Source organism: Pongo abelii, chromosome 8 (genome assembly GCF_028885655.2).
Source record: "Pongo abelii isolate AG06213 chromosome 8, NHGRI_mPonAbe1-v2.0_pri, whole genome shotgun sequence".
NCBI classification, from domain to species: domain Eukaryota; kingdom Metazoa; phylum Chordata; class Mammalia; order Primates; family Hominidae; genus Pongo; species Pongo abelii.
The window spans coordinates 52,576,425-52,602,906 of record NC_071993.2 but is presented as its reverse complement, the minus strand read 5'-3'; the positions used below and the strand labels follow the sequence as shown (position 1 = coordinate 52,602,906).

General features: G+C 41.3%; 1 protein-coding gene across 5 annotated transcripts in view; it reads left to right on the top strand.

Moving 5' to 3' along the window:
• The window catches only part of ALOX5 (arachidonate 5-lipoxygenase), a 70,178-nt gene that overhangs the window by 9,563 nt on the left and 34,133 nt on the right, over window positions 1-26,482 (top strand). For 3 of the 5 annotated variants that reach the window (XM_024254086.3, XM_054522220.2, XM_054522219.2), the window contains one exon: window positions 10,347-10,428. The exons of 1 other annotated variant lie outside the window; for it this stretch is intronic. In XM_024254086.3, the coding sequence (XP_024109854.2) occupies window positions 10,347-10,428 (82 nt within the window). Of the gene's footprint in view, window positions 1-4,001; window positions 4,097-10,346; window positions 10,429-26,482 lie in introns of all 5 variants that reach the window. One more of the 5 variants, XM_054522218.2, reaches the window with a different exon arrangement.

Genomic DNA, 26,482 nt, shown 5'->3' with positions numbered 1-26,482 from the left:
TTGTCCCCCTACCTAATGACAGGAAAAAAATCACAAAGTTCATTTATTCTTGTGGTCGACAGAATGTGGAAGGTTGTGGACAGGGCACTTCTCTTTTTCTGGTAGTTAGAAAATGCTGGCTCTGAAACTCCCTCCTGCGCATCTACCCAAGGTCTCAGTTATGAAGCCCTTCTTCCTGCAGACCCTTCAGCTCATCTTGGCAAAAAACAGATGGTACACTAGGATGAGGGTTTAAGAAAGGGGCGTCACAAAGGTGTGGGCCCATGTGCAGAGGGACCATGCAGAGTGCGGGACCATCAGCACCACTAGTCCTGATGCAGGGGGAGGGGGAAGGTTGTGGGAGTAATGCAGAAGTATCCTGGAGACAGCACCCTTGGAGGAGCTGCGGCCCTTAGTAGAAAGGTGCTGGGGAGTAATTGGCCTCTCCTTGCTCTACACATTCCCTCCTTTCTGGTCAGAGTTCCCGGTGGAAAACCCATTGAGGCATCTCATTCCAATCACTTTCAGGGACAGCACAGGTTGGAGGGTGAGCATAGAGAAGCTGTCCAGCAAGTTCCATTCTCTCTACTGCTGTAAAACCAACCTCCTTGGTAACTTTAAACAGCCATTTAATTTTGTTTATGCTCTTGCAGGTCAGGAATTTAGGAAAGGCTTCACTGGGCAGTTCATCTGCGGCCATGTAGCATCAGCTGAGGGGGGTTGGGCCTTCTTCTGTCATGTGTCTGGCACCTCTAGGCTCCTTGGCCTCTCTGTCCATATGGAGTCTCATTCTTTAAGGCTTCTCACAGAATGGTGTCCTCTGGGTGCTTGCATTTCTTACATGATGGCTGGCTTCCAAGAGCAAGTTTTCTAAGAGACAGAAAGTGGAAGCTGCCCATCTCTTCAGGCTTGGGCCTGGAAACTGGCACACTGTAACTTCCACCATATTCTACTGGTCCAAGCAGTCACAGAGCCCACCGAGACTCCAGGGGGGGATGCAGACCCCCCATCTCTCAATGGAAGGAATGTCAAAGAATTTGTGGCCTATTATTATTATTATTGTTATTTTGAGACAGAGTCTCACTCTATTGCCCAAGCTGGAGGGCAGTGGCACGATCTCGGCCCACTGCAACCTCTGCCTCCCAGGTTCAAGCGATTCTCCTGCCTCAGCCTCCCAGGTAGCTTGGTTTACAGGCTCCAGGTAGCCACCAAGCCTGGCTAATTTTTGTATTTTTACTAGAGAAAGGGTTTCGCCATGTTGGCCAGGCTGGTCTGGAACTCCTGACCTCAGGTGATCTACCCGGCTCGGCCTCCCAAAGTGCTGCGATTACAGTCATGAGCCACCATGACCAGCTGTGGCCAATTATTAATCCACCACATGGCACAACAACCAATCCCTTGAACAACCTGGAAATGAGGGGGGCCAGCCTACAAGTGATTCAATTACTCACCATATGATCACCCTTTAAATCTAATATTTCACCACTACACCTTGGGTGAACATGAATGTCAGATGGCCATTACTGTGGCCCCACAGATCCAGAGCATCTGTGTGAAGGGACAGCTTCATTAAGGCACTGTGTCAGTCCTTGGAACCTGCCCTGCTGAGCTCTTCTGCCATCAGTCCAGGCTTTCTCATCCTGCTGTGCTCCCAGAACTTCATCAGCCATTGGATAAATTCTTCAAACACCTTCAGGACCAGGGGAGACTGAACTATTCTCTTTTTGAAACTTGGCATGTTGCAATTCTGCATGTACTGACTTATTCATACCAGTGAAACTGAAGAGATCCAGCTCCTCAGAGTCAAGGTGCCCAAGAGATTAGCTGGTTCCTTAAGGTAGATAAGAGATGATGAATGTTGAATGCCTCCAGAATTACCCCCCATAGCCAATGATAACAGTTATTGTCACCATTAATACTCACCTTGCCTTCTGTGGCCTCAAGCCTCCCCTGCTGGCTGGCTTTACATCCCCAGGGGAGAATGCAGAGGTATCCCGTTAATATTCCTTTTTGGGCCCCAGTTCCAAGCTCAAGGATGAAGATGTCTCAGCCTGGAAGGGCTGTCAGGTGGACAGCTCAGAATGTGGCCTGAGTGTCATCTGAGAACTAACTGGGTCCAGGTCTGCAATTAGATCAGTACAGAGGTTGAAGCCTATAGTTCCAGCAATTTGGGTGGCTAAGGCGGGAGGATTGTTTGAGTCTAGGATTTTGACACAAGCCTGGGCAATGTAGAGAGACCCCATCTCTACAAAAAAAATTGAAAATTAGCTAGGGTCCGAGGCGGGCGGATCACAAGGTCAGGAGATTGAGACCATCCTGGCTAACACAGTAAAACCCCATCTCTACTAAAAATACAAAAAATTAGCTGGATGTGGTGGTGGGCAACTGTAGTCCCAGCTACTTGGGAGGCTGAGGCAGGAGAATGATGTGAACCTGGGAGGCAGAGCTTGCAGTGAGCTGAGATCGTGCCACTGCACCCCAGCCTGGGCGACAGAGCAAGACTCTGTCTCAAAAAAAAAAAAAAAAAAAAATTAGCCAGGCATGGTGGTGTATGCCTATAGTCCCAACTACTTAGGAGGCTGAGGTTGGGGAATCACTTGAGTCCTGAAGATCAAGTCTGCAGGGAGCTATGATCATGCCACTGCACTCTAGCCTGGGAGACAGAGGGAGACCCTGTCTCTTAAAAAAATAAAAATAAAATAAATACAAAATAAAATACAAAGACTCAGAGGAGGGGTTTTAGAAACTTTTACAGCAACTTAACAAAAATTTTATGACTTTTGCACCTAATAAGAAAAAAAAAAGACTTGCATTTTGAATATCTTTGGGTTTTTTAAATTTCATTTTTCTATTAATTAATTTTTATTATATTTTACAAAAATATCAATCTGTGTTGAAAAGTAAGTTTTAAAACATAATGCTTTACCACGCGAGCTAGAGAAACTATTCCAGGACCTGTTTTCAGGAGATCTGGGCTCCCCCTATTCACAGTTCTATGGGCTGCGTTCACAGGCTTGGCCTTAAGCAATAGTTTAAAGAGTGGTCATGATATGACTTCATCTGCTCTAAAGGCTCTGAGAAGCAGCCCCGCCCTTAGCTACCTGCTCCAACTCCTGCAGTGAGAGACGGCAGCAGGACAGGCTGAGAGATAAGATGCTCTCAGAGCTAGGCTTAGAGGGAGGAGCAGAACCCTCAGGCCAATGATAACTATAGGCATAATGATAATGATCATTGTTCCCATCCATTGGCATTTACTGGGTGCCAGGTGCTGTGTGGAGGGCTTTCCTGCATTCTCTCCCCAAATGCACACCATGACCCAGAGAAGTAGGCATTATCATCTCCATTTTACATGTGAGGGGGACAGGGCAACTCTTGGTCACACAGCTTCAGTGACAGAGCCCAAGTCCAAGCACATGTGTCTCTTCTAAAGCCATCTAGGACACTGCACTCTTTTAGAATGGAGCTCATTCTCAATCCTCTGTGTAGGCACGACAGGGAACCGGGTTGTGTCATCGTCACACATTTCTCCATGAAGCAATGAAATGGACTTAGAAACATAAGAGCTGTGAGAACTGCTGCTCCCACAGGCAACACTAAAACCCAGAGTGAACTCCCATTTTTGCTCAGTATAAGAATTGCAGAGAAGAGGAGTAAACTATTCTGCAGTGATTTAAAGATACCCACTGAGGGCCACGAAATGCCTTTCTCCTGGAGCAAAAAGGCAGCTCTGCACCAGGGGCCCTTAGGTCCCTGAAGAGTCTTGAGGGGCTGAGTGGAAGGTTAGGACTTCAAGTACAAATGCACACGCAGGCCAGAGTTAGGCATGTACTGTGCCTGCCAAGCCCAGTGAGAACCAAGCCTGTCTCTTGCATCTGAAAATGATTCTCTAAGCACTGAAAGGCAGGGGCCCCAAGGCTTGCTGAGTGAGTGGGCAAGAGGATGAGGAACTGGATTTGGCTTTTGTAAAGTGAGTGGCTAAGAGCACAGGAGTTGAGTCTTATGTTGAAAATTCACTAATTCAGACTGGTTCCAAGATGGCCGAATAGGAACAGCTCCAGTCTACAGCTCCCAGCATGAGCAACGCAGAAGATGGGTGATTTCTGCATTTCCAACTGAGGTACTGGGTTCATCTCACTGGGGATTGTTGGACAGAGGGGGCAGGACACTGGCAGCAGCCCACCCAGTGTGAGCATCACCTCACCCGGGAAGTGCGAGGGGTCAGGGAATTCCCTTTCCTAGCCAAGGGAAGTGGTGACGGACAGCACCTGGAAAATCGGGTCACTCACACCCTAATACTGCACTTTTCCAACAGTCTTAGCAAACAGCACACCAGGAGATTATATCCCACGTCTGGCTCGGAGGGTCCCATGCCCACAGAGCCCTGCTCATTGCTAGCACAGCAGTCTGAGATTGATCTGCAAGGCAGGAGTGAGGCTGGGGGAGGGGCATCCGCCATTACTGAGGCTTCAGTAGGTAAACAAAGTGGCCTGGAAGCTCGAACTGGGTGGAGCCCATCGCAGCTCAAGAAGGCCTGCCAGCCTCTGTAGACTCCACCTCTGGGGGCAGGTCATAGCTGAAAAAAAGGCAGCAGAAACCTCTGCAGACTTAAATGTCCCTGTCTGACAGCTTTGGAGTGACTAGTGGTTCTCCCAGCATGGAATTTGAGATCTGAGAAGGGACAGACTGCCCCCTCAAGTGGCTCCCTGACCCCAGAGTAGCCTAACTGGGAGGCACCCTCCAGTAGGGGCAGACTGACACTCACGTGGCCAGGTACACCTCTGAGACGAAGCTTCCAGAGGAACAATCAGGCAGCAACATTTGTTGTTCAGCAATATTCGCTGTTCTGCAGCCTCCGCTGCTGATACTTGGGCAAACAGTGTCTGGAGTGGACCTCTAGCAAACTCCAGCAGACCTGTAGCTAAGGGTCCTGACTATTAGAAGGAAAACTAACAAACAGAAAGGACATCCACACCACCAAAACCCCATCTGCACGTCACCATCATCAAAGACCAAAGGTAAATAAAACCACAAAGATGGGGAAAAACGGAGCAGAAAAGCTGAACATTCTAAAAATCTGAGCGCCTCTCCCCCTCCAAAGGAACGCAGCTCCTCGCGAGCAGTGGAACAAAGCTGGATGGAGAATGACTTCGACGAGTTGAGAGAAGAAGGCTTCAGATGATCAAACTTCTCCGAGCTAAAGGAAGAAGTTCGAAACCATCACAAAGAAGCTAAAAACCTTGAAAAAAGATTAGATGAATGGCTAACTAGAATAACCAATGTAGAGAAGTCCTTAAATGACCTGATGGAGCTGAAAAACATGGCATGAGAACTACATGACGAATGCACAAGCTTCTGTAGCCGATTCGATCAACTGTAAGAAAGGGTATCAGTGATTGAAGATCAAATGAATGAAATGAAGCGAGAAGAGAAGTTTAGAGAAAAAAGAGTAAAAAGAAACGAACAAAGCCTCCAAGAAATATGGGACTATGAGAAAAGACCAAATCTACATCTGATTGGTGTACCTGAAAGTGACAGGGAGAATGGAACCAGGTTGGAAAACACTCTACAGGATGTTATGCAGGAGAACTTCCTCACCCTAGCAAGGCAGGCCAACATTCAAATTCAGGAAATACAGAGAACACCACAAAGATACTCCTTGAGAAGAGCAACTCCGAGACACATAATTGTCAGATTCACCAAAGTTGAAATCAAGGAAAAAATGTTAAGGGCAGCCAGAGGGAAAGGTCAGGTTACCCACAAAGGGAAGCCCATCAGACTAACAGCTGATCTCTCAGCATAGGGGCCAATATTCAACATTCTTAAAGAAAAGAATTTTCAACCCAGAATTTCATATCCAGCCAAACTAAGCTTCATGAGTGAAGGAGAAATAAAATCCTTTACAGACAAGCAAATGCTGAGAGATTCTGTCACCACCAGGCCTGCCCTAAAAGAACTCCTGAAGAAAGCACTAAACATGGAAAGGAACAACTGGTACCAGCCACTGCAAAAACATGCCACATTGTAAAGACCATCGATGCTAGGAAGAAACTGCATCAACTAACGAGCAAAATAACCATCTAACATCATAAACACAGGATCAAATTCACACATAACAATATTAACCATAAATGTAAATGGGCTAAATGCTCCAATTAAAAGACACAGACTGGCAAATTGGATAAAGGGTCAAGACCCATCAGTGTGCTGTATTCAGGAAACCCATCTCACGTGCAGAGACACACATAGGCTCAAAATAAAGGGATGGAGGAAGATCTGCCAAGCAAATGGAAAACAAAAAAAGGCAGAGATTGCAATCCTAGTCTCTGATAAAACAGACTTTAAACCAACAAAGATCAAAAGAGACAAAGAAGGCCATTACATAATGGTAAAGAGATCAATTCAACAAGAAGACCTAACTATCCTAAACATATATGCACCCAATACAGGAGCACCCAGATTCATAAAGCAAGTCCTTAGTGACCTACAAAGAGACCTAGACTCCCACACAATAATAATGGGAGACTTTAACACCCCACTGTCAACATTAGACAGATTAATGAGACAGAAAGTTAACAATGATATCCAGGAATTGAACTCAACTCTCCACCAAGTGGAACTAATAGACATCTACAGAACACTCCACCCCAAATCAACAGAATATACATTCTTCTCAGCACCGCATCACACCTATTCCAAAATTGACCACATAGTTGGGAGTAAAGCACTCCTCAGCAAATGTAAAAGAACAGAAATTACAACAAACTGTCTCTCAGACCACAGTGCAATCAAACTAGAACTCAGGATTAAGAAACTCACTCAAAACTGTTCAACTACATGGAAACTGAACAACCTGCTCTTGAATGACTACTGGGTACATAATGAAATGAAGGCAGAAGTAAAGATGTTCTTTGAAACCAATGAGAAGAAAAACACAACATACCAGCATCTCTGGGACACATTTAAAGCAGTGTGTAGAGGGAAATTTATAGCACTAAATACCCACAGGAGAAAGCAGGGAAGATCTAAAATTGACACCCTAACATCACAATGAAAAGAACTAGAGAAGCAAGAGCAAACACATTCAAAAGCTAGCAGAAGGCAAGAAATAATTAAGATCAGAGCAGAACTGAAGGAGATAGAAACAAACAAAAAAAACCCTTCAAAAAATCAATGAATCCAGGAGCTGGTTGTTTGAAAAGATCAACAAAATTGATAGACTGCTAGCAAGACTAATAAAGAAGAAAAGAGAGAATCAATTAGACGCCATAAAAAGTGATAAAGGGGATATCACCACCGATCCCACAGAAATACAAACTACCATCAGAGAATACCATAAACAACTCTACGCAAATTAACTAGAAAATCTAGAAGAAAAGGATAAATTCCTCAACACATACATCCTCCCAAGACTAAACCAGGAAGAAGTTGAATCCCTGAATAGACCAATAACAGGCTCTGAAATTGAGGCAACAATTAATAGCCTACCAACCCAGAAAAGTTCAGGAACAGATGGATTCACAGCCGAATTCTACCAGAGGTACAAGGAGGAGCTGGTACCATTCCTTCTGAAACTATTCCAATCAATAGAAAAAGAGAGAATCCTCCCTAACTCATTTTATGAGGCCAGCATCATCCTGATACCAAAGCCTGGCAGAGACACAACAAAGAAAACAATTTTAGACCAATATCCCTGATGAACATCAATGCAAATATCCTCAATAAAATACTGGCAAACCAAATCCAGCAGCACATCAAAAAGATTATCCACCAGGATCAAGTGGGCTTCATCCTTGGGATGCAAAGCTGGTTCAACATACGCAAATCAGTAAATGTAATCCAGCATATAAACAGAACCAAAGACAAAAACCACATGATTATCTCAATAGATGCAGAAAAGGCCTTTGACAAAATTCAACAACCTTCATGCTAAAAACTCTCAATAAATTAGGTATTGATGGGACGTATCTCAAAATAATGAGAGCTATCTATGATAAACCCACAGCCAATATCATACTGAATGGGCAAAAACTGGAAGCATTCCCTTTGAAAACTGGCACAAGACAGGGATGCCCTCTCTCCCCACTCCTATTCAACATAGTGTTGGAAGTTCTGGCCAGGGCAATCAGGCAGGAGAAAGAAATAAAGGGTATTTAATTAGGAAAAGAGGAAGTCAAATTGTCCCTGTTTGCAGATGACATGATTGTATATTTAGAAACCCCATCATCTTAGCCCAAAATCTCCTTAAGCTGATAGGCAACTTCAGCAAAGTCTCAGGATACAAAATCAATGTGCAAGAATCACAAGCATTCTTATACACCAATAACAGACAGAGAGCCAAATCATGAGTGAACTCCCATTCACAATTGCTACAAAGAGAATAAAATACCTAGGAATCCAACTTATAAGGGATGTGAAGGACCTCTTCAAGGAGAACTACAAACCACTGCTCAATGAAATAAAGGAAGACACAAACAAATGGAAGAACATTCCATGCTCATGGATAGGAAGAATCAATATCATGAATGTGGCCATACTCCCAAGGTAATTTATAGATTCAATGTCATCCCCATCAAACTACTAACGACTTTCTTCTCAGAATTGGAAAAAACTACTTTAAAGTTCATATGGAACCAAAAAAGGGCCCGCATTGCCAAGACAATCCTAAGCCAAAAGAACAAAGCTGGAGGCATCATGCTGCCTGACTTCAAACTATACTACAAGGCTACAGTAACCAAAACAGCATGGTACTGGTACCAAAACAGAGATATAGACCAATGGAACAGAACAGAGCCCTCAGAAGTAACACCACACATCTACAACCATCTGCTCTTTGACAAACCTGACATAAAGAAGAAATGGGGAAAGGATTCCCTATTTAATAAATGATGCTGGGAAAACTGGCTAGCCACATGTAGAAAGCTGAAATTGGATCCCTTCCTTACACCTTATACAAAAATTAATTCAAGATGGATTAAAGACTTAAATGTTAGACCTAAAACCGTAAAAACCCTAGAGGAAAACCTAGGCAATACCATTCAGGACATAGGCATGGGCAAGGACTTCATCTCTAAAACACCAAAAGCAGTGGCAACAAAAGCCAAAATGGACAAATGGGATGTAATTAAACTAAAGAGCTTCTGCACAGCAAAAGAAACTACCATCAGAGTGAATAGGCAACCTACAGAATGGGAAAAAAATTTTGCAATCTACTCATCTGACAAAGGGCTAATATCCAGAATCTACAAACAACTCCAACAAATTTACAAGAAAAAAACAAACAACCCCATCAAAAAGTGGGTGAAGCATATGAACAGACACTTCTCAAAAGAAGACATTTATGCAGCCAACAGACACATGAAAAAATGCTCACCATCACTGGCCATCAGAGAAATGCAAATCAAAACCATAATTATATACCATCTCACACCAGTTAGAATGGCGATCATTAAAAAGTCAGGAAACAACAGGTGCTGGAGAGGATGTGGAGAAATAGGAACACTTTTACACTGTTGGTGGGACTGTAAACTAGTTCAACCTTTGTGGAAGACACTGTGGCAATTCCTCGGGGATCTAGAACTAGAAATACCATTTGACCCTGCCATCCCATTACTGGGTATATACCCAAAGGATTATAAATCATGCTGCTATAAAGACACATGCACACGTATTTTTATTGCGGCACTATTCACAATAGCAAAGACTTGGAACCAACCCAAATGTCCATCAATGATAGACTGAATTAAGAAAATGTGGCACATATACACCATGGAATACTATGCAGCCATAAAAAAGGATGAATTCATGCCTTTTGTAGGGACATGGATGAAGCTGGAAACCACCATTCTCAGCAAACTATCACAAGGACAAAAAACCAAACACCGCATGTTCTCACTCATTGGTGGGAATTGAAGAATGAGAACACTTGGACACAGGAAGGGGAACATCACACACCGGGGCCTGTCATGGGGTGGGGGAAGTGGGGAGGGATAGCATTAGGACATATACCTAATGTAAATGACGAGTTAATGGGTGTAGCACACAACATGGCGCCTGTATACATATGTAACAAACCTGCACATTGTGCACATGTATCCTAGAACTTAAAGTAGAATTATAAAAAGAAGAAGAAGAAGAAAATTCACTAATTAGGTGTGTGACCTTGGGAAAAGTTCAAGAGCAAAGCTACACTACTTCCCTAAGCCTCAGTTTCTTCATCATTAAGTGGGAAAGTGCTCTGAGGCTCAAATGAGGTCATGCACATAAAGCACTCGGCACGGGCAGGGCATCTGAGGGAAGCCTGCACACTGTGCATTGGGCATTGTTATTGTTCTTACTAAGGCTCCTCTCATGTTGTTCTTTCTTTACAGCAAAGTTGGCCCGAGATGACCAAATTCACATTCTCAAGCAACACCGACATAAAGAACTGGAAACACGGCAAAAACAATATCGGTGAGTTATAACATCAGATCGAGTGGCCACGGGGACGTGGTTTCTTCTATCTCAAGTGCATGGTATGAAATAAACCCTTTCCACAGTGTATGGCCTGTCACTGCTGGAAAGTCACCAAGGCACCAGCTCCCATTGAGGGTGCACAATCCCCAAACTTCACCTTACCTGCAACTCCAGACAAGAGATGGAGAGGAGAGTAATGAAAATAACTTTGGATCAACCATATTGGCATGTAGGAAGAATGGGCAGAAAAGCTTGAGTGTACCTTAATGTTCTCCATTGTAGGGGTAGCCTCTTACTTCTTATGTCTTCTTATAACAATTCAATTATAAAAGTGATATGTGATCAGCAACAAAATTGACAACTCTTCAGCCAACTGACCAGAGGATTCAAACTATTAAAATGAGCAATAAGAGAAGAAAAATCAATACAGAAATTAAAATGAGTAAAAAAGGAAAAATGAGACGCATAAAATGAGGGAAAATCAATACAGAAATTAAAATTAATGAAAAAGAATACTATGAACAATTGCATGCCAACAAACTAGTTAAATGAAATGCACAAATTCCTAGAAAGACACAAACTACCGAAACTGACTCATGAAGAAATAGTTAATCTGAATAAACCAATCACAACCAAAGAGATTGAATTAGTAATTCTAAAATTTCCCACAAATAGAAGCCCAGACCCAGATGGCTTCACTGGCTAATTCTATCAAACATTTAAAGAATTAATACCCATCTTGCATAAACTCTTTTAAGAAATAGAAGGAACACTTCCCAACTCATTTTCTCATACCCATGTTATATCAAAACTAAAGGCATCCCAAGAAAACTGTAAACCAATATCCCTTAGCAATATAGATATAAACATTTTCAACCAAATACTAGCAAACCTAACCCAGCAGTATATAAAAGGCATTAAACAATATGAACATGTGGGATTTAGCCCAGGAATGCAAAGTTGGTTTAACATCCAAAAATCAATTAATTGAATTCACCATATCAATACAGTAAAGAACAAAACAAAGTACGTAATCATTTCAATAGACATACAAAAAAGGCATTTGACAAAATCCAACACCCATTCATGATAAAACACTCAAAAAATAGGGATTGAAGAAAATGTCCTCAACCTGATAAAGGTTTGAAAATTCACAATTAGGCTGGGCGTGATGGCTCACGCCTGTAATCCCAGCACTTTGGGAGGCCAAGGTGGGCGGATCACAATGTCAAGAGATTGAGACCATCCTGGCCCACATGGTGAAACCCCATCTATACTAAAATACAAAAAGTAGCTGGGTGTGGTGGCACATGCCTGTAGTCCCAGCTACTCAGGAGGCTGAGGCAGGAGAATCACTTGAACCCAGAAGGCGGAGGTTGCAGTGAGCTGAGATCATGCCACTGCACTCCAGCATGGTGACAGAGCAAGACTCCGTCCCCGCACACACACAAAAAAAGAAAATTCACAGTTAACATTATACTTAATGATGAACGGCTGAATCCAGAAACAGGATAAAGATGTTCACTTTTGCTACTTCTATTCAACATTGTACTGGAGGGTCTAGCCAGGTCAGTTAGGGAAGAAAAAGATAAGTAAAGGCACCCACGCTGGAGTACAGTAAGTAAAACTATCACAATTTGCAAATGACATGATCTTATATATAGAAAATCTGAAGGCATTCACTAAAAGAAACTATTAGAACTAATAAACCACCAAGATTGCAAGATACAAGATAATCAATTGTTTTTCTGTACATTAACAACCAACTATGTGAAAATAAAAGTATGAAAAAGTTCAATTTACAATAGCATCAAAAACAGTAAACATTTATGAATAAATTTAACAAAGTAGTCTGAGACTTGTACAATGAAACTACAAAACATTGTTTAACATTATTAAAGAAGATCTAAATAGGTTGAAAGACATTTCATGTTCATGAATCAGAGGACTTAATTTTGTTAAAATGGCAATACCCCACAAAGTAATGTACAGGTTCAACACAACCCTTGTCAAAATTCTAGCTGATTTCTTTGCAGAAATTGACAAGCTGTCAATTCTGCAAATTCATATGGAAATGGAAGGGACCCAGAATAGCCGAAACAATCTTGATAAAAAAAAAAACAAAGATGGAGGACTTGCACTTCTCAATATCAAAATTACTACACAGCTATGGTATTCAAGACAATGTAATATTGGCATAAGGATAGATATATGGATCAATGAAATAGACTTGAGAGTCCAGAAGTAAGCCCTTACACTTATGGCCAATTAATTTTTGACAGAAGCAGCAAGACAGTTTAACAGAGAAAGAATAGTCTTTTCAACAAATGGTCCTAGCAAAACTGGATAGCCACATGCAAAAGAATGAAGTTGGATCCTTAGCTCACACCATGTACATAAATTAACACAAAATAGGTCAAATACCTACCTAAATGTAAGAGCTAAAACTATAAAACTCTTTTAAGAAAATACAGGAGTAAACCTTCATGACTTTGGATTTGACAAAGGACTGTTGATATGACACCAAAAGCGTCAGCAATAAAAGAAAAATAGATAAAGTGATAAAGTGATGTCATCAAATTTACAAACCTTTATGTTTCAAAGGACACCATCAAGAAAGTGAAAAGATGAACCACAGAATGGAAGAAATCTTTACAAATTGTATATCTGATAAGGGCCTTCCATCCATAATTTATGAAGAACTCTTACAACTCAATGAAGACAAATAGTCCAATTAAAAAATGAAAAAAATGAGTGAGGATCTGAATAGATATTTCTCCAAGGACCCATTAGTCATCTAGGAAATGCAAGTCAACACCACAGTGAGATACCACTTGATACTCACTAGGATGGCTAGAATCAAAAAATCCGACAAGACCAAGTGTTGACAAGGATGTGGAGAAATCAGAACCCTCATACACTGCTGGTGGGAATGTAAAATGGCACAGCTGCTTGGGAAACAGTCTGCTAGCTCCTGACTGTTCAACAGAGAGTTACAATATGACAGCATTTCCACTCTTAAGCATATTCCCAACAGAAATAGAAACATATGCCCACACAAAAACTTGTACATGCATGATTATAGCAGCATTACCTGTAACTATCAAAAGGTGTACACAACCCAAAAGTCCATTAATGGATGAATGGATAAAATATAGTATATCTATATAATTTGACCATGAAAAAAGAATGAAATACTGACACTTGTTACAACATGGATGAATCTCAAAAACATTATGCTAAGTGAAAGAAACCAGTCACAAAAGATCATATATTGTATGATTCCTTTTACATGAAATTTCTGGAAAAGAAAAATCTGTACAGATATAAAGTAGATTACTGGTTGCCTAGGGGCAGGGAATGAGGAAGCGGTCATGGGAGTGACAGCTAAAGGACACAGTGTTCCTTTTGCCAGGGATGAAAATGTTCTAAAACTGATGATTGTCCATTGTGCAAAAATTAATACTAAACATCCTTGAATTGAACACTTTCAATGGATAAATTTTATAGTATGTGCATTATAATTCAATAACGCTGCTAGATAAATTTAAAAATTCAAAATGGATGATAGATCTAAAAGTAAGGGCTAACAACATAACACTCTTGGAAGAAAACATACAAGTAAGTCTTCATAATCTTGGGTTCGGCAAAGCCTCTTAGATATGGCACCAAGAACACACGCAGCAAAAGAAAGTAGCCAAGTTAGATGTCATTAAAGTGTAAAAGATCTATGCTTCAAAGGACATCATCAATAAAGTGACAAGACAATCCACAGAATGGAGAAAATATCTAAATCATATATCTGATAAGGGACTTGTATCCAGAATATGTAAAGAACTCTGACAACTCAATTTTAAAATATTCTGTACAAAAAACCCCGTTTAAAAATTAGCAAAGGATTTAATTAAATAGTTCTCCAGAGAAAATTTGTGAATCTCCAATAAGCACGTGAAAATATGCTCAACATTATTAATCATCAGGAAATTTCAAATCAAAACCACAAGACACAATTTCACACCCACTAAAATGGTTAGAATAAAAAAGACAGATAGTAACAAGTGCTGCCAAGGATGCGGAGAAACTGGAACCCTGATGCTGCCACCGGAATGTAAGATGATGCAGCCACTTCAGAAACAGCTTAGTGGTTCCTCAAAATCTTAAACCCAGCTACAGTATGACCCAGCAATTCTACTCCTAGGCCTCTACCCAAGAATATTGAAACCACGTGTCTATACAAAACTTGTACGCACATATTTATAGCACCATCGTTCACAATAGTAAAAAAGTAGAAACAACCTAAATTCAATTAACTGAGGAATGAATAAACAAAATATAGTTTATCCATATAATGGGATATTTTTTGACATTAAAAAGGAATGAATGCCAGGCGCGGAGGCTCACGCCTGTAATCCTAGCACTTTGGGAGGTTGAGACGGGCGGATCACTTGAGGTCAGGAGTTTAAGACCAACCTGGCCAACATGGTGAAACCCCATGTCTACAAAAATACAAAAATTAGCCGGGCATGTTGGTGCACGCCTGTAATCCCAGCTGCTCGAGAGGCTAAGGCAGGAGAATCACTTGAACCCTGGAGGCGGAGGTTGCAGTGAGCCTAGATCCCGCCACTGCACTCCAGCCTGGGTGACAGAGCAAGATTCTATTTCAAAAAAAGAAAAGAAATGAACTACAGATAGATGCCAAACACTGAATGAACTTCAAAAATATACTAAATGGAAAACTCACTTACAGAAGACCCCATATTGTATGATTCTATCTGTATGCAATGTCCAGAATAGGCAAACCCACAGAGTCAGATTAGTAGGTGAGCAGTTGCCTAGGACTAGGAGTTGGGGAGGGGGAACAAAGAGTGAGTGTTAATGGGTTCGAGGTGTCCTTTGGGGATGAGATTATTTCAGAATTGGGTTATAATAATGGTTATACATACAACTCTGCAAATATATTAAAATCTTTCAATAGCATACTTTTAAGGGGTGAATTTAATGGTATGTAAATGTATCTCAATAAAGCTTTTTGGAAGATAATAACACATTACAGAGTGCTCCTCTGGAAATGGGTGGCTGATGGGCTGTATCCAGCCTCTACAAGTGTTCGATGGATCATTATTGACTTTTGAGTAAACAGAGATGTTCTTCAGGCTTCCCCAGTCCACACCTGTCTGTTGTCTATATCAAGGTTTTCTTTCATTTCATTTCCTTCTTTGGCCCCTGGAAACATTTGAGTCTGTGCCTCCTTCCAAGGGAAGGAAGTGGAAGGAATCGTTCTACATGGACAGTGAAGTTACCTGGGCTGTGGAGGGGCCTTTGGGAGCCAATATTGTGATACTTTTCTACATATCCCTCAATAGTTGAACTTCTTACAAGGAATATGTAGTATATCTGGGTTGTTTTTTTAACTCAAAAAAGTAAAAGAAGGAAAATAATATAGAGGCATAAAAATACCTATTTTCTGTATGAATTATGAATTTTGTGAATTTTTTCATAAAAATTCATGTTTAGTTGTTTTCACTTTGTCTTATTCACTTTTTAAAATTTGGGATTGTGCTATATATACCACTTTGCATCCTCCTTGCTGCCCTTTAGCAGTGTAGCAAAAATCATTTTCCCATATTTTCAAAATCTCATCATAAACATTATTCTAGTTTCTATGTACTATTCCATTGGATGGTTGCCTCATCATTCACTTAAACACCCAGCTTCCCTGGACATTTAGGAGGTTTCTAATTTTTGTATTCTTATAAGCAATGTGAAAACCCTTATATGTGAAATTTGTATGCATTATTAAGTATTTTCCTAGGACAGATGCCCAGATGTGAAATTACCAAATAGTAAAAGTTATTAGTATACATTGACAAATTTCTCCTCAAAAATCTTTAACCATTTGGGAGGCTGAGGTGGGTGGATCACCAGGTCAGGAGATCGAGACCATCCTGGCTAACACGGTGAAACCCCGTCTCTACTAAAAAATACAAAAAATTAGCCAGGCGTGGTGGCGGGTGCCTGTAGTCCCAGCTACTCGGGAGGCTGAGGCAGGAGAATGGCGTGAACCTGGGAGGCGGAGCTTGCAGTGAGCCGAGATTGCGCCACTGCACTCCAGCCTGGGCAACAGAGCGAGACTCTGTCTCAAAACAAAAAAAAAATCTTTAACCAGTTTTCACAAGCCACGTATGGGTCCCTGTTTCACCAAACACTTGCCATAACTGAGCAGTATCTTCATTTTTCTTAATTTTTCTAAGTTGCAACAGCATCTCTCAACCCTGTAGCTCCTTCTTCCCCTGTGCCCAGCCACCGACTGCTGTCAAGGGGTGAGAAATCCCACACCAAGAACACAATTGCCCCACCTCAAAACTGTCTTTAGCTCCATCCCCCTTTTCATCAAAAACATTCCTTGAAACAGAATAAAGAAACAAGAAACAGCCACACGTATGTGGGTACTGGGTCTGTTATGGAGGGCTCAGCTGATGGGTGGCACTGGGCCACTGGACATCCATCTCGAGGACAGGAGCCAGCCAGCATGGAGGGCTGAAGGAGGAAAAGAAATCAGACTCCACCTCTTGCCATTCAGGAGACTCAGCTTGGAGTTGATTAGACTTAAAAGTTAAAGGCAAAACTGTAAGACATTTAGACTACAGGTGATTATTCTTCCAGGTCTCAAGCTAAAAGGATTTTTCAAACAAGACTCAGAACATATTAAACACAAAGGAAAAGATTGGTAAGTTTGCCTCCCTCAAGGTAAGGACACTCTGTTCATTGAAAGACACCAGGAGAGAGTGAAGGCAAGTCATGGAGTGACTGATGAGAATTATTCCTAGTATGTGAAGGACCTACAAATCTTTAAGAAGGGGAGTGTCATTCACTAGAAAATGGGCAAGAGGTTTGAGTACTTACTGTACAAAATGTAAGCAGCAAGTATACAAAAGGTGTTCAGCTTCATTAGGAATCGGGGAAATCAGAAGATCACAGTGAACTGCTGCTACTACCACACGCATGTCCCCCAGATGGGCAACACTTCAACAACTGACAACACCTGAGTATTAAAGAAGATCCAGAGGGCTGGGAACACTCACATACCGCCGGCAGGAGGACAAGTTGATATGACCTCCGTGGAAAACAATTTAGCAATATGTCGTAAAACTGAAGCTACATTATAATCTACGACCCAGAAATCCTATAGTGGGATCCAAATTTGTGTGCATGTGCGCCTGGATACTCACAACAGCATTACTCATGATGGCCACAAAATGGCAACAACTCAATGTCCAACAACAGTAAAACAGACAAATAAATTGTCAAGGAAAATTCTACACAGCAAGGAAAATCAACAAACTGCTGCTAACATGGACAAACCTCACCGACGCAGTGCTGAAGGAAAGAAGCCAGGAGCGTGTCTGGCCAATTCATAACTTTGGAATTAAATTGTTTAGGGAGGTGTGTCATAGCGGAACCTTAAACAATAACAAGAAAATGATTATCATAAAGCCGAGGATGGTGATTACCGGGGATGGAAGGAGGGTTGATTGGGAAAGGTAGCGGGTGAGGGTACGGACAATGTTCTGATTTTTTACCTGGTTGGTGTTCGTACAGGTGTTTTGTACATTTTTCTGCATGTGTGAGTGTGTGTGTGCATATACACATATCCATACATATTTTATATATTCTATTTCCCAATTGAAAAATCAAAAATAAAACTTACATGCCATTAGCGTCAAGTGTGGGAGAGTAACCTGCTGTGCTGTGGGTCACGTGAAGGGTTTATAAATATGTGATTTGTTTTAGAGTATTTGTGCGCAAGCCTCTCAGCTCAGGCACCATATGATGTGTTTCCAGACTTTTATACCTGGTGCAGTGCACACGTTGTGCTTGAGCTCTGCCTCCCATCCCAAAGGGCTGTTGTTTCTATGCTTCTTCCTCGGCTTCCCTCCCTGTTTCAGACACCTGTGGCAAAGCCCGTGCAGCCAGTTCTCAGAGTACTTCTGGCCTGTGAATCTGGGTTAAGATAAAATGCCCGTAAAATTCATTTAATTTATTATAAGCCACTAACACTTTAGTATGTATTAGTGGGGAACCTAATTACACTTTGCTATCTACTCATCTAAGATAACACAAACTAGCCCAATTATCTGGGAGCTACTTAACATTATCACAATCTTGCAGCAGGGGGCTTCTCGTGAGATCGTTTCCCCCTTTCTTAGATTTAATCATTTTTTTCTTCCTCCTTCCACTCATCTGTCCTTTTCAGAAACCCTCCTTTGCTTCCATTCAGGAAACACTGAACTTTGCACTGTCTGCACAATCCTGGAGTTCCTCTTTCTCAGAAGATTTCTCAGGCTTCTAGATCAGAGTTTGGAAGTAAAGCAATGACTAAGAATAGTCCCCACTATGTCAGAAAGCTGGCACTTCTCGCAGGCCCTCCTTACTCACTCAGCCACGCAGGGAGAAGGAGAAGCAGACCCAGGTCATAGCCCACAGCTTGTGCTCTCCCACTGTGACCACATCTATCTGTGTTACACGCACACTCACACATAGCAGTAAATGGCAAAGTGTAGGTGTTTGTTAATCGATATAATTTAATCTAATCATTATGTGACCTGCACTTTTCACTCATCACTAAGTATTGAAGAGGATCTGGTTGACACAGATAGATGTGGTTCATGCAGTTCACTTCTTCATGGCACATCAATATCTGAATAATCCATGTGCTCGTCCGCTCTCCTGCTGATGGGCATGCGGGCTGTCTTTAATTTCTAGCTGTTACAAACCAAGCGACAGTGAGCTTTCTCACACATCTCTCTGTGCTCTCATGGAAGTTACTGTAGGGAATATTCCAAGAAGTAGAGTTGCAGGGTTGCAGACCACGTGTTTTTAAGCTTTCTAGATATTGCTGATTGTTTTCCAAAGGCATTCTGCCAGTGGACACCCCAGCAACTGTTTCTGAGATTCACTGTTTCCCTGCATCATCAACACTTCGCATCTTCTGATGTTTTCATTCTTGTGTGTGAAATAGTGTCTCATTTATTTTCCCCTTCTTAAACTGCTACTTATTTCTTGCCTTCTGGGAATGCACCATAATTTGCTTAGCCATTCCCCTATTCACTGACGTTCAGTTCATTTCCCATTTGTAGATGTGTTTGTTTGTTTTGGGTATTGCAGTACAAACAATGCTGCCAGAACCAACCTTGTAAAAACATCTTGATGTACTGGTGCTTTAATTAATGGCAGATGCATTTCCAGAACTCAGATTGCTGGAACAAATCAGCATTTTTTCATCTTAAGAAATACCGACAAAAATCCTTTCACAAAATTGTATAGTAATTTGCAGTCCTACCAACTGTGTATGAAAAGATACTTTTACCCATCCATACATTTGTCAGTACCCGATGACCTTGTTTGACAGTCTAAAAATCCCTAAGACCTTGTGGTTGTTTTAGTCTGCACTCCCCTGACCACTAATAAGTTAAGCATCTCACTGCATTGCCTATTTATAAGATTTTTTTCCCTATTCTTTCAATTATTAATCTAAAGGAGCTCTTTCTATATCAGGATAGTATCCGTTTGTTACATATGTATAGCATTTATTATTTGTCTTCTGTTGCTTTTGCCACAGGAGATTTTAGTTCTTTATTTTATTAACTATGTATTGTTTACATCTATAACTTTTGGGTTTCCTGCTTTGCTTAAGAAAACCCTCTCCATCCCAGTGTTACACAAATACTTCCCCTGTAATTTTGTCTAATACTTTTATAATTTCCTCTTTGAGTTTAGAGCTTTCATTCATCTACCTTTTTTTTTTTTTTTTTTTTTGAGACAGAGTCTTGCTCTGTTTCCTAGGCTGGAGTGCAGTGGCATGATCATGGTTCACTGCTGCCTCAAACTCCCAGGCTCAATCCATCTTCCCACGTCAGCCTTCCAAGTAGCTGGGGCTACAGGCGTGCACCACCATGCCCCACTCCTGCCTGCCACGTGTTTTCATACATACCTGGGTGGAACTGTCCCGGTAGCATTCATTCCTGACTTGGATGACAGGGATGATGTCCTTCCTCCTGACTTGGATGACAGGGATGATGATACCCACGGTACAAGCTGGCATAGGATGGCAGTCATGAGCTCTGGATTCGAGTGTCGGGGCTCAACGCACACTTACTGGCACTTTTTCCAGTCCTGTGAAAGTTGTTTAATCTGTCTGTGCCTCGGTTCCCTCATCTGTAAAATGGGGGAAATAACAGTGTCTTCCTTTTAGGGGTTTGAGATAATAGGTTAAACCATGAAAACACAGAGAATAGTATTAGGCACATAGAAAGCACTGGATAAGTGTTGGCGAGTTTTGTATTATGTACACATAGTTTCTGGGTCTGTTTCTGTACTTTATGTGTTAGCCTGTTTTTCCACTCCAGACCCCAGCACCAGCTTTTGGTTATCATAACTTTCTAATAAATGTTAATGTCTGTTTCATATCTCACTGTTCTTTCTTAAGATTTTCATAATGAGAACTACTTTGAACTTCACATAACTGTGTTATGTGTTGGCATTTTAGTGAGATTCAGTCTTTCCATCCAAGAACACGGCGTGTCTTTCCACCTCTCTAGATCCTGTGTCAATGTCCTTCCATAGAATTTCTAGTTTTCTTCATGCAGGTCCTTCACCTTTCTAGCTACTCTACATCTAGCTTTTGCTGTTCTGAGTAGGATATTTTTCTGTTTGCAAAAATATTGCTGGGATAAACGTAAATTACTTGTTTCTTACATTTACTGTGTGTTGGTCCCTTACTGAATTCTTTCATTGGTTCTAATCACTTGTTTTTGTTTGTTTGTTGTTAGTGAGTCGGTTAATGTGCTCATATTATCTAAATGTTAATAATTTTGTCTCTTAGTTTCCATTATCTACACCACTGATATTCTTTTCTTATTGCATGTCTGGAATTCCCAAAACAAGTAGTGGTAGTAGTGATGAACATCCCTCTCATATTTTTGTTTCTTTGTTTACTATTATATTTGTTGTAGTTTTATAATGAATATTCTTTGCTGTATTTAGGAGTTTATTGATTCATTCTAATTTAATTTTTGTTCAGTTGAACTTGTTCAATTAATTTCCTCAGAAGGTCCATGTGTAGTGTAAGATCTGAGTCTGTGCTTGTCCTCCTGTCCCCCTACCCATCCCCTCAAACAAATTCCCCTGCCCTCATTGATGACAATATGAGAGGCTTAGATGACAATCTAAAAAAAGTCTGTATACACTTCAGTCTTCCCATTTTCAGAATGACAGAGGAGAAATCTAATGACAGTTTGATTGTTTCTTTTCCTAGAGTTTCTATCTCCCTCCCTCCCCCACTTTTTTCCTCTCTCGTTCACTTTCTGCATCTCTTTCCTTCTCTCTCTCTCTCTTTCTCCTGTCTCTTGGACATTTTAAAATTTAATCAGTATATACCTAGGTATATCTTTTTCCTTTTTTTTTTTTCCCCACCTAGGACTTGTCATTGAGAAAAATGATGAGACAAGTCTCAATCATTTTAGGAGATTTATTTGCGAAAGTTAAGGATGCATGCCCGGGAGACAGCACTATGCCTTTCTGTGAAGGTGATTTTGAGGGTTCCAAATTTAAAGGAGAAAGGGCGGGATATTGAGAAGTACACAATTTTCATGTAAGAGCAGGGCAGGGAAAAATAGTTATTCATGCCTTTCTCTGGCTCAGTGAATCTGCATTTTTTTAAACATAAGATGACATAAACAAATGAGGCAGAGGAAAAATGCAGGGAGTCTGCATTTTACATAAGAGAACATAGATAAAGTAAGGCAGGGGAACAATCAGATATGCATTTGTATCTGGTGGGTGACTGCACTTGTAAAGATAAGCTATCAATTTGCATTGCCATGGTGAAATTTTAACGGTTCACTAGGAATTTCCTTGTGAGCAAAATATAGTGGAGACATGTAGCTTTTCATCATAGCCATCTTATTTAGGAACCAAAAGAGGGAGGCAGGTTTGCATGACACAGTTCCCAGCTTGACATTTCCCTTTGGCTAAATGAGTTTGGGGTCCTAAAATTTAATTTCCTTTCACAGACTTAAGATATTGAAGTATTTTTCAGCTTAAAGGAGTTCTTCTTTTATTTCTTTGATTTTTTTCACTTCTCCATATATTACTCTCTCTCCTTTTGGAGCTTTTACTCCTTGCATATTACATCTGTATCTGGCTTTCATGTCTGTTAATGAAAAGAGTCACACTCTGTGAAATATTTGAAAAGATTTATTCTGAGCCAAATATGAGTGACCAGTGGCCCATGATGCTGCCCCAGGAGATCCTGAGAACATGCACCCAAGGTGGTTGGGGTACAGCTTGCTTTTGTACATTTTAGGGAGACATAAGACATCAGTCAATACGTGTAAGATGGACAGTGGTTCGGTTTTGGAAAGGTGGGACAACTTGGGGGAGGGGAGCTTCCAGGTCATAGGCAGATTCAAAGAGTTTCTGATTGGCAACTGCTTAAAAGAATTATTATCTAAAAACTTGGAATGTCTAGGTTAAGACAAGGGGTTGTGGAAACAAAGTTTTTATCATGCAGATGAAGCCTCCAGGTACAGGCTTCAGGTAGAATCAATTGTAAATGTTTCTTATCAATCTGAAAGAGTCTGTTCTAACGGGCTTAACGTCTCTGTGTTGATGTGAATGCTGATCAGTTGTGCCTGAATTCCAAGAGGAGGAGAGTACAATGAGGCACGATCAGCCACCCATTCCTATCATGGCCTGAACGAATTTGTCAGGTTAACTTTGGAATGCCCTTGGCCAAGGGGAGGGTCCATCAGTCAGTTCAGGGGCTTAGAATTTTATTTTTGGTTTATGTCTCTCGTAGTTTCATTTATGGCTTCCATTTCTTTGTAGTTTCACCCTGTATTTGGGTTACATGTTCTTCTATTTTGCACAAAGCACTTCCTGGCACATAGTAGGTGCTCCATAATTAGTTGCTGAATGAACACCTTCTCTCTTCTAGGTGTTAATGAGTTTAGCTTAAACTTTTCTCCTTACATATTTTAAATCAGCCTAAAAGTTTCTCTGTACATAGTGAACTGTAACCTAACTGGACATGTAAACAGACTGTCACCTACTCTCATAGCAAGTAACCAAGTCTCAGCCAATCACAGTGGCCAGACTTCAGCCACTCACAGTGGCCAGCTGTTCAAACTGGGCTCAAGTAAGGCAAATGCTGAGCCATCACCAATCTGGCTGTTTCTGTACCTCACTTCCATTTTCTGTATGTCATGTTCCTTTTTCTGCCCATTAATCCTATCCAACTATGAGGCAGCATCAAAGTCACTCTGAGCCTGCTCTGGTTTAGGGGCTGCCCGATTCTTGAATTGTTCTTTGCTCAATTAAACTCTGCTAAATTTAATTTGTCTAAAGCTTTTCTTTTAATACAAGAGACCAAACATCTCACAGTGACTATTCTCTTTGTCTGTTTGTCTATTGAAGTCTTCATTCAGAAATCATGTTTGTGGTTACAGAAAGTCTTTTTACACTCTAATTATACTAACTGCATCCCCTTAGGATCTCTCCATCTGTCTCTCTCTCTCTCTGTCTCTCTGTCTCTCTTGCTTTCTGTCTCTCTCTTTCTCTCTCTCTCTCATTTTTTTTCCAATAAATTAATTGCCTTTCTACTTCTTTGTTCCTTCTGCCTGGGTGTTCCACTTGGTCTTCCTCAAGGGAGTGGGATTCCATCTCCACCAGTTAATGTCTGTGGCCATGCAGGCCTTCGGCTCCTGTGCAGGTCAGCCTGTCAGGGTCTCTCAAGCAGCAGTGACCTGCAGTGGAAGGGACATAAACATTTGGTTTCAGGGGGGCAGTAGTGAACTAGCAAGCAAGCTGTCCTGTCCCCATGTGCTGTGAGGCCATCGTCTTCTAACCACACAGGTGGGGCATTTCTGCCCATTGATGCTGCCACCCTCCATAGACTAGGGCAGGGCATGGGGCAAGAAGGTCTTTTTGGTGCTGAAGAAGTATTCCACATCTGTCCAAATGGGCTATTCACTTAAGAAAACATTAATGCCATTTGCTGGCACAGATGCCCTTGCATGGCTCCTTGTTTACATACTGAAAAACATCCAGCTCCACTGAGCTTGTAAAATTAACTAGAGCCCTTGAACTGTCCAGGCAAAGAGAAAATCGTCAGTAATATTTAAATTGATATGACTAATGATAGCTAATTAATTGATTATTACTACCAGTGAGGCTGCTAAATGGCTCAATTTTAGATATATATTGGAGATGCCTTGAGTCATTTTCAAAAAAAAAAAAAAAAAAAAATTTGTAGACTTGTCCACATTTTTATCCTTGTTAATATACTATCATTGGCACTAATACAAACAGCAAAAATGGAAAGTTTTCTTAAAGTCTGAGGATGTAGAATATTCTAAATAAACCAACAGTGAGAAATGTAAGGTGCCACATAACAGAAAACACTTGACAAAATGCCGTTGCTGTCAGAAGGATCATATCCAGTCCCTGTTCACTTCTTTTGATCCTAAGGAGAGGCCTACTGGGCCAAGAGGACACTGTGACAGTTGGGATTTGGGGAAAGTCAAAGCACAAGATCATATAAAAAGAACTCAGGACTTTTTTATGACCCAAAATCTCGATATTTTACTTTCTTCTCAAAAGAAAATATTAAAAGCTAAAATGAAAAAGCTAAAACCCTAAAATGTAAAATATGGTTTTTAAACAAACACAAAATCATTCTCCCTCCCCAAAGAAACTAACAGGATTTCATTTTGTTTTTGTTACCAGAAAGGGGTCCTGATCCAGACCCCAAGAGAGGGTTCTTGGACCTCCACAGGAAAGAATTCAGGGTGAATCCATAAAGTGAAAGCAAGTTTATTAAGAAAGTAAAGCAATAAAGAATGGCTACTCCATAGGCAGGGCAGTAGCATGGGCTACTCGACTGAGCATACTTGTAGTTACTTTGTGATCATGTGCTAAACAATGAGTGGATTGTTCATGAGTTTTCCAGGAAAGGGGTGGGCAATTCCAGAAACTGAAGGTTCCTCCCTTTTTTAGACCATATAGGGTAACTTCCTGACATTACTATGGCATTTGTAAACTGTCATGGCACTGGTGGGAGTGTCTTTTAGCATGCTAATACATTATAATTAGCATATAATGAGTAGTGAGGATGAACAGAGGTCACTTTCATCACCATCTTAGTTTTGTGGGGTTTTGGCCGGCTTCTTTACCACAACCCATTTTATCAGCAAGGTCTTTGTGCCCTGTATCTTGCATCAATGTCCTATCTCATCCTGTGACTTAGAATGCCTAACTTCCTGGGAATGCTGCCCAGTAGGTCTCAGCCGTATTTTACCCAGCCCCTATTCAAGATGGAGTCGCTGTGGTCCAAACACCTCTGACATTTTCACAATTTAAGTTTAGTCAATAAGTAAACAAAAAGAAAAGCAAAATAAACATTTTTCAAAAACGCAAATGCCCAATGCCACAGGATAAGTTTCAAGGATGTCAGGATCTGAGCATGTTTACTGGATGCAGTCCCTGGCTTGTCTTTGGGGAAGCTGTTTCGATTGTAATAATCTGTAAAGCTGCTATTGGCCAGCAGGTGAGAGAGAGAAGCCTTTTAGCCGTCTGTGCCTGGGTCCCTCTCCGAGGCCATCTGCTGCCTTGTCGTCCTATTGTGAAGGCATAAGAACTGTCCCATTTCCCCAAATGCCACATGCAGGACATGCACGCAGTCCAGGGCACACACTGACCAAGTTGGCAGAATGGTAGATGTCCAGGTTGGGCGTGGCTGGGCAGCCTTAACGCCTTCTACCTCCAGTGACTGGCAAAGCAGGCCTCTACTGTTCAGTGTCACCTCTAGTAAGTGAGGTCTCCCTAGACTACCTTCAGAACTTTTTATGCAGTGGTGCACACCTGTACCACTGTAAGCCTGGTCTCAGGGTTCCCACTCTGATGCTCAGGGCACAGCAAAGGTGGTGCCGCTGGACTTTGGAAGAGGTCCCAGAACCTTACTGGACACAGGGTCAGCCTGTGATGTGTTGAC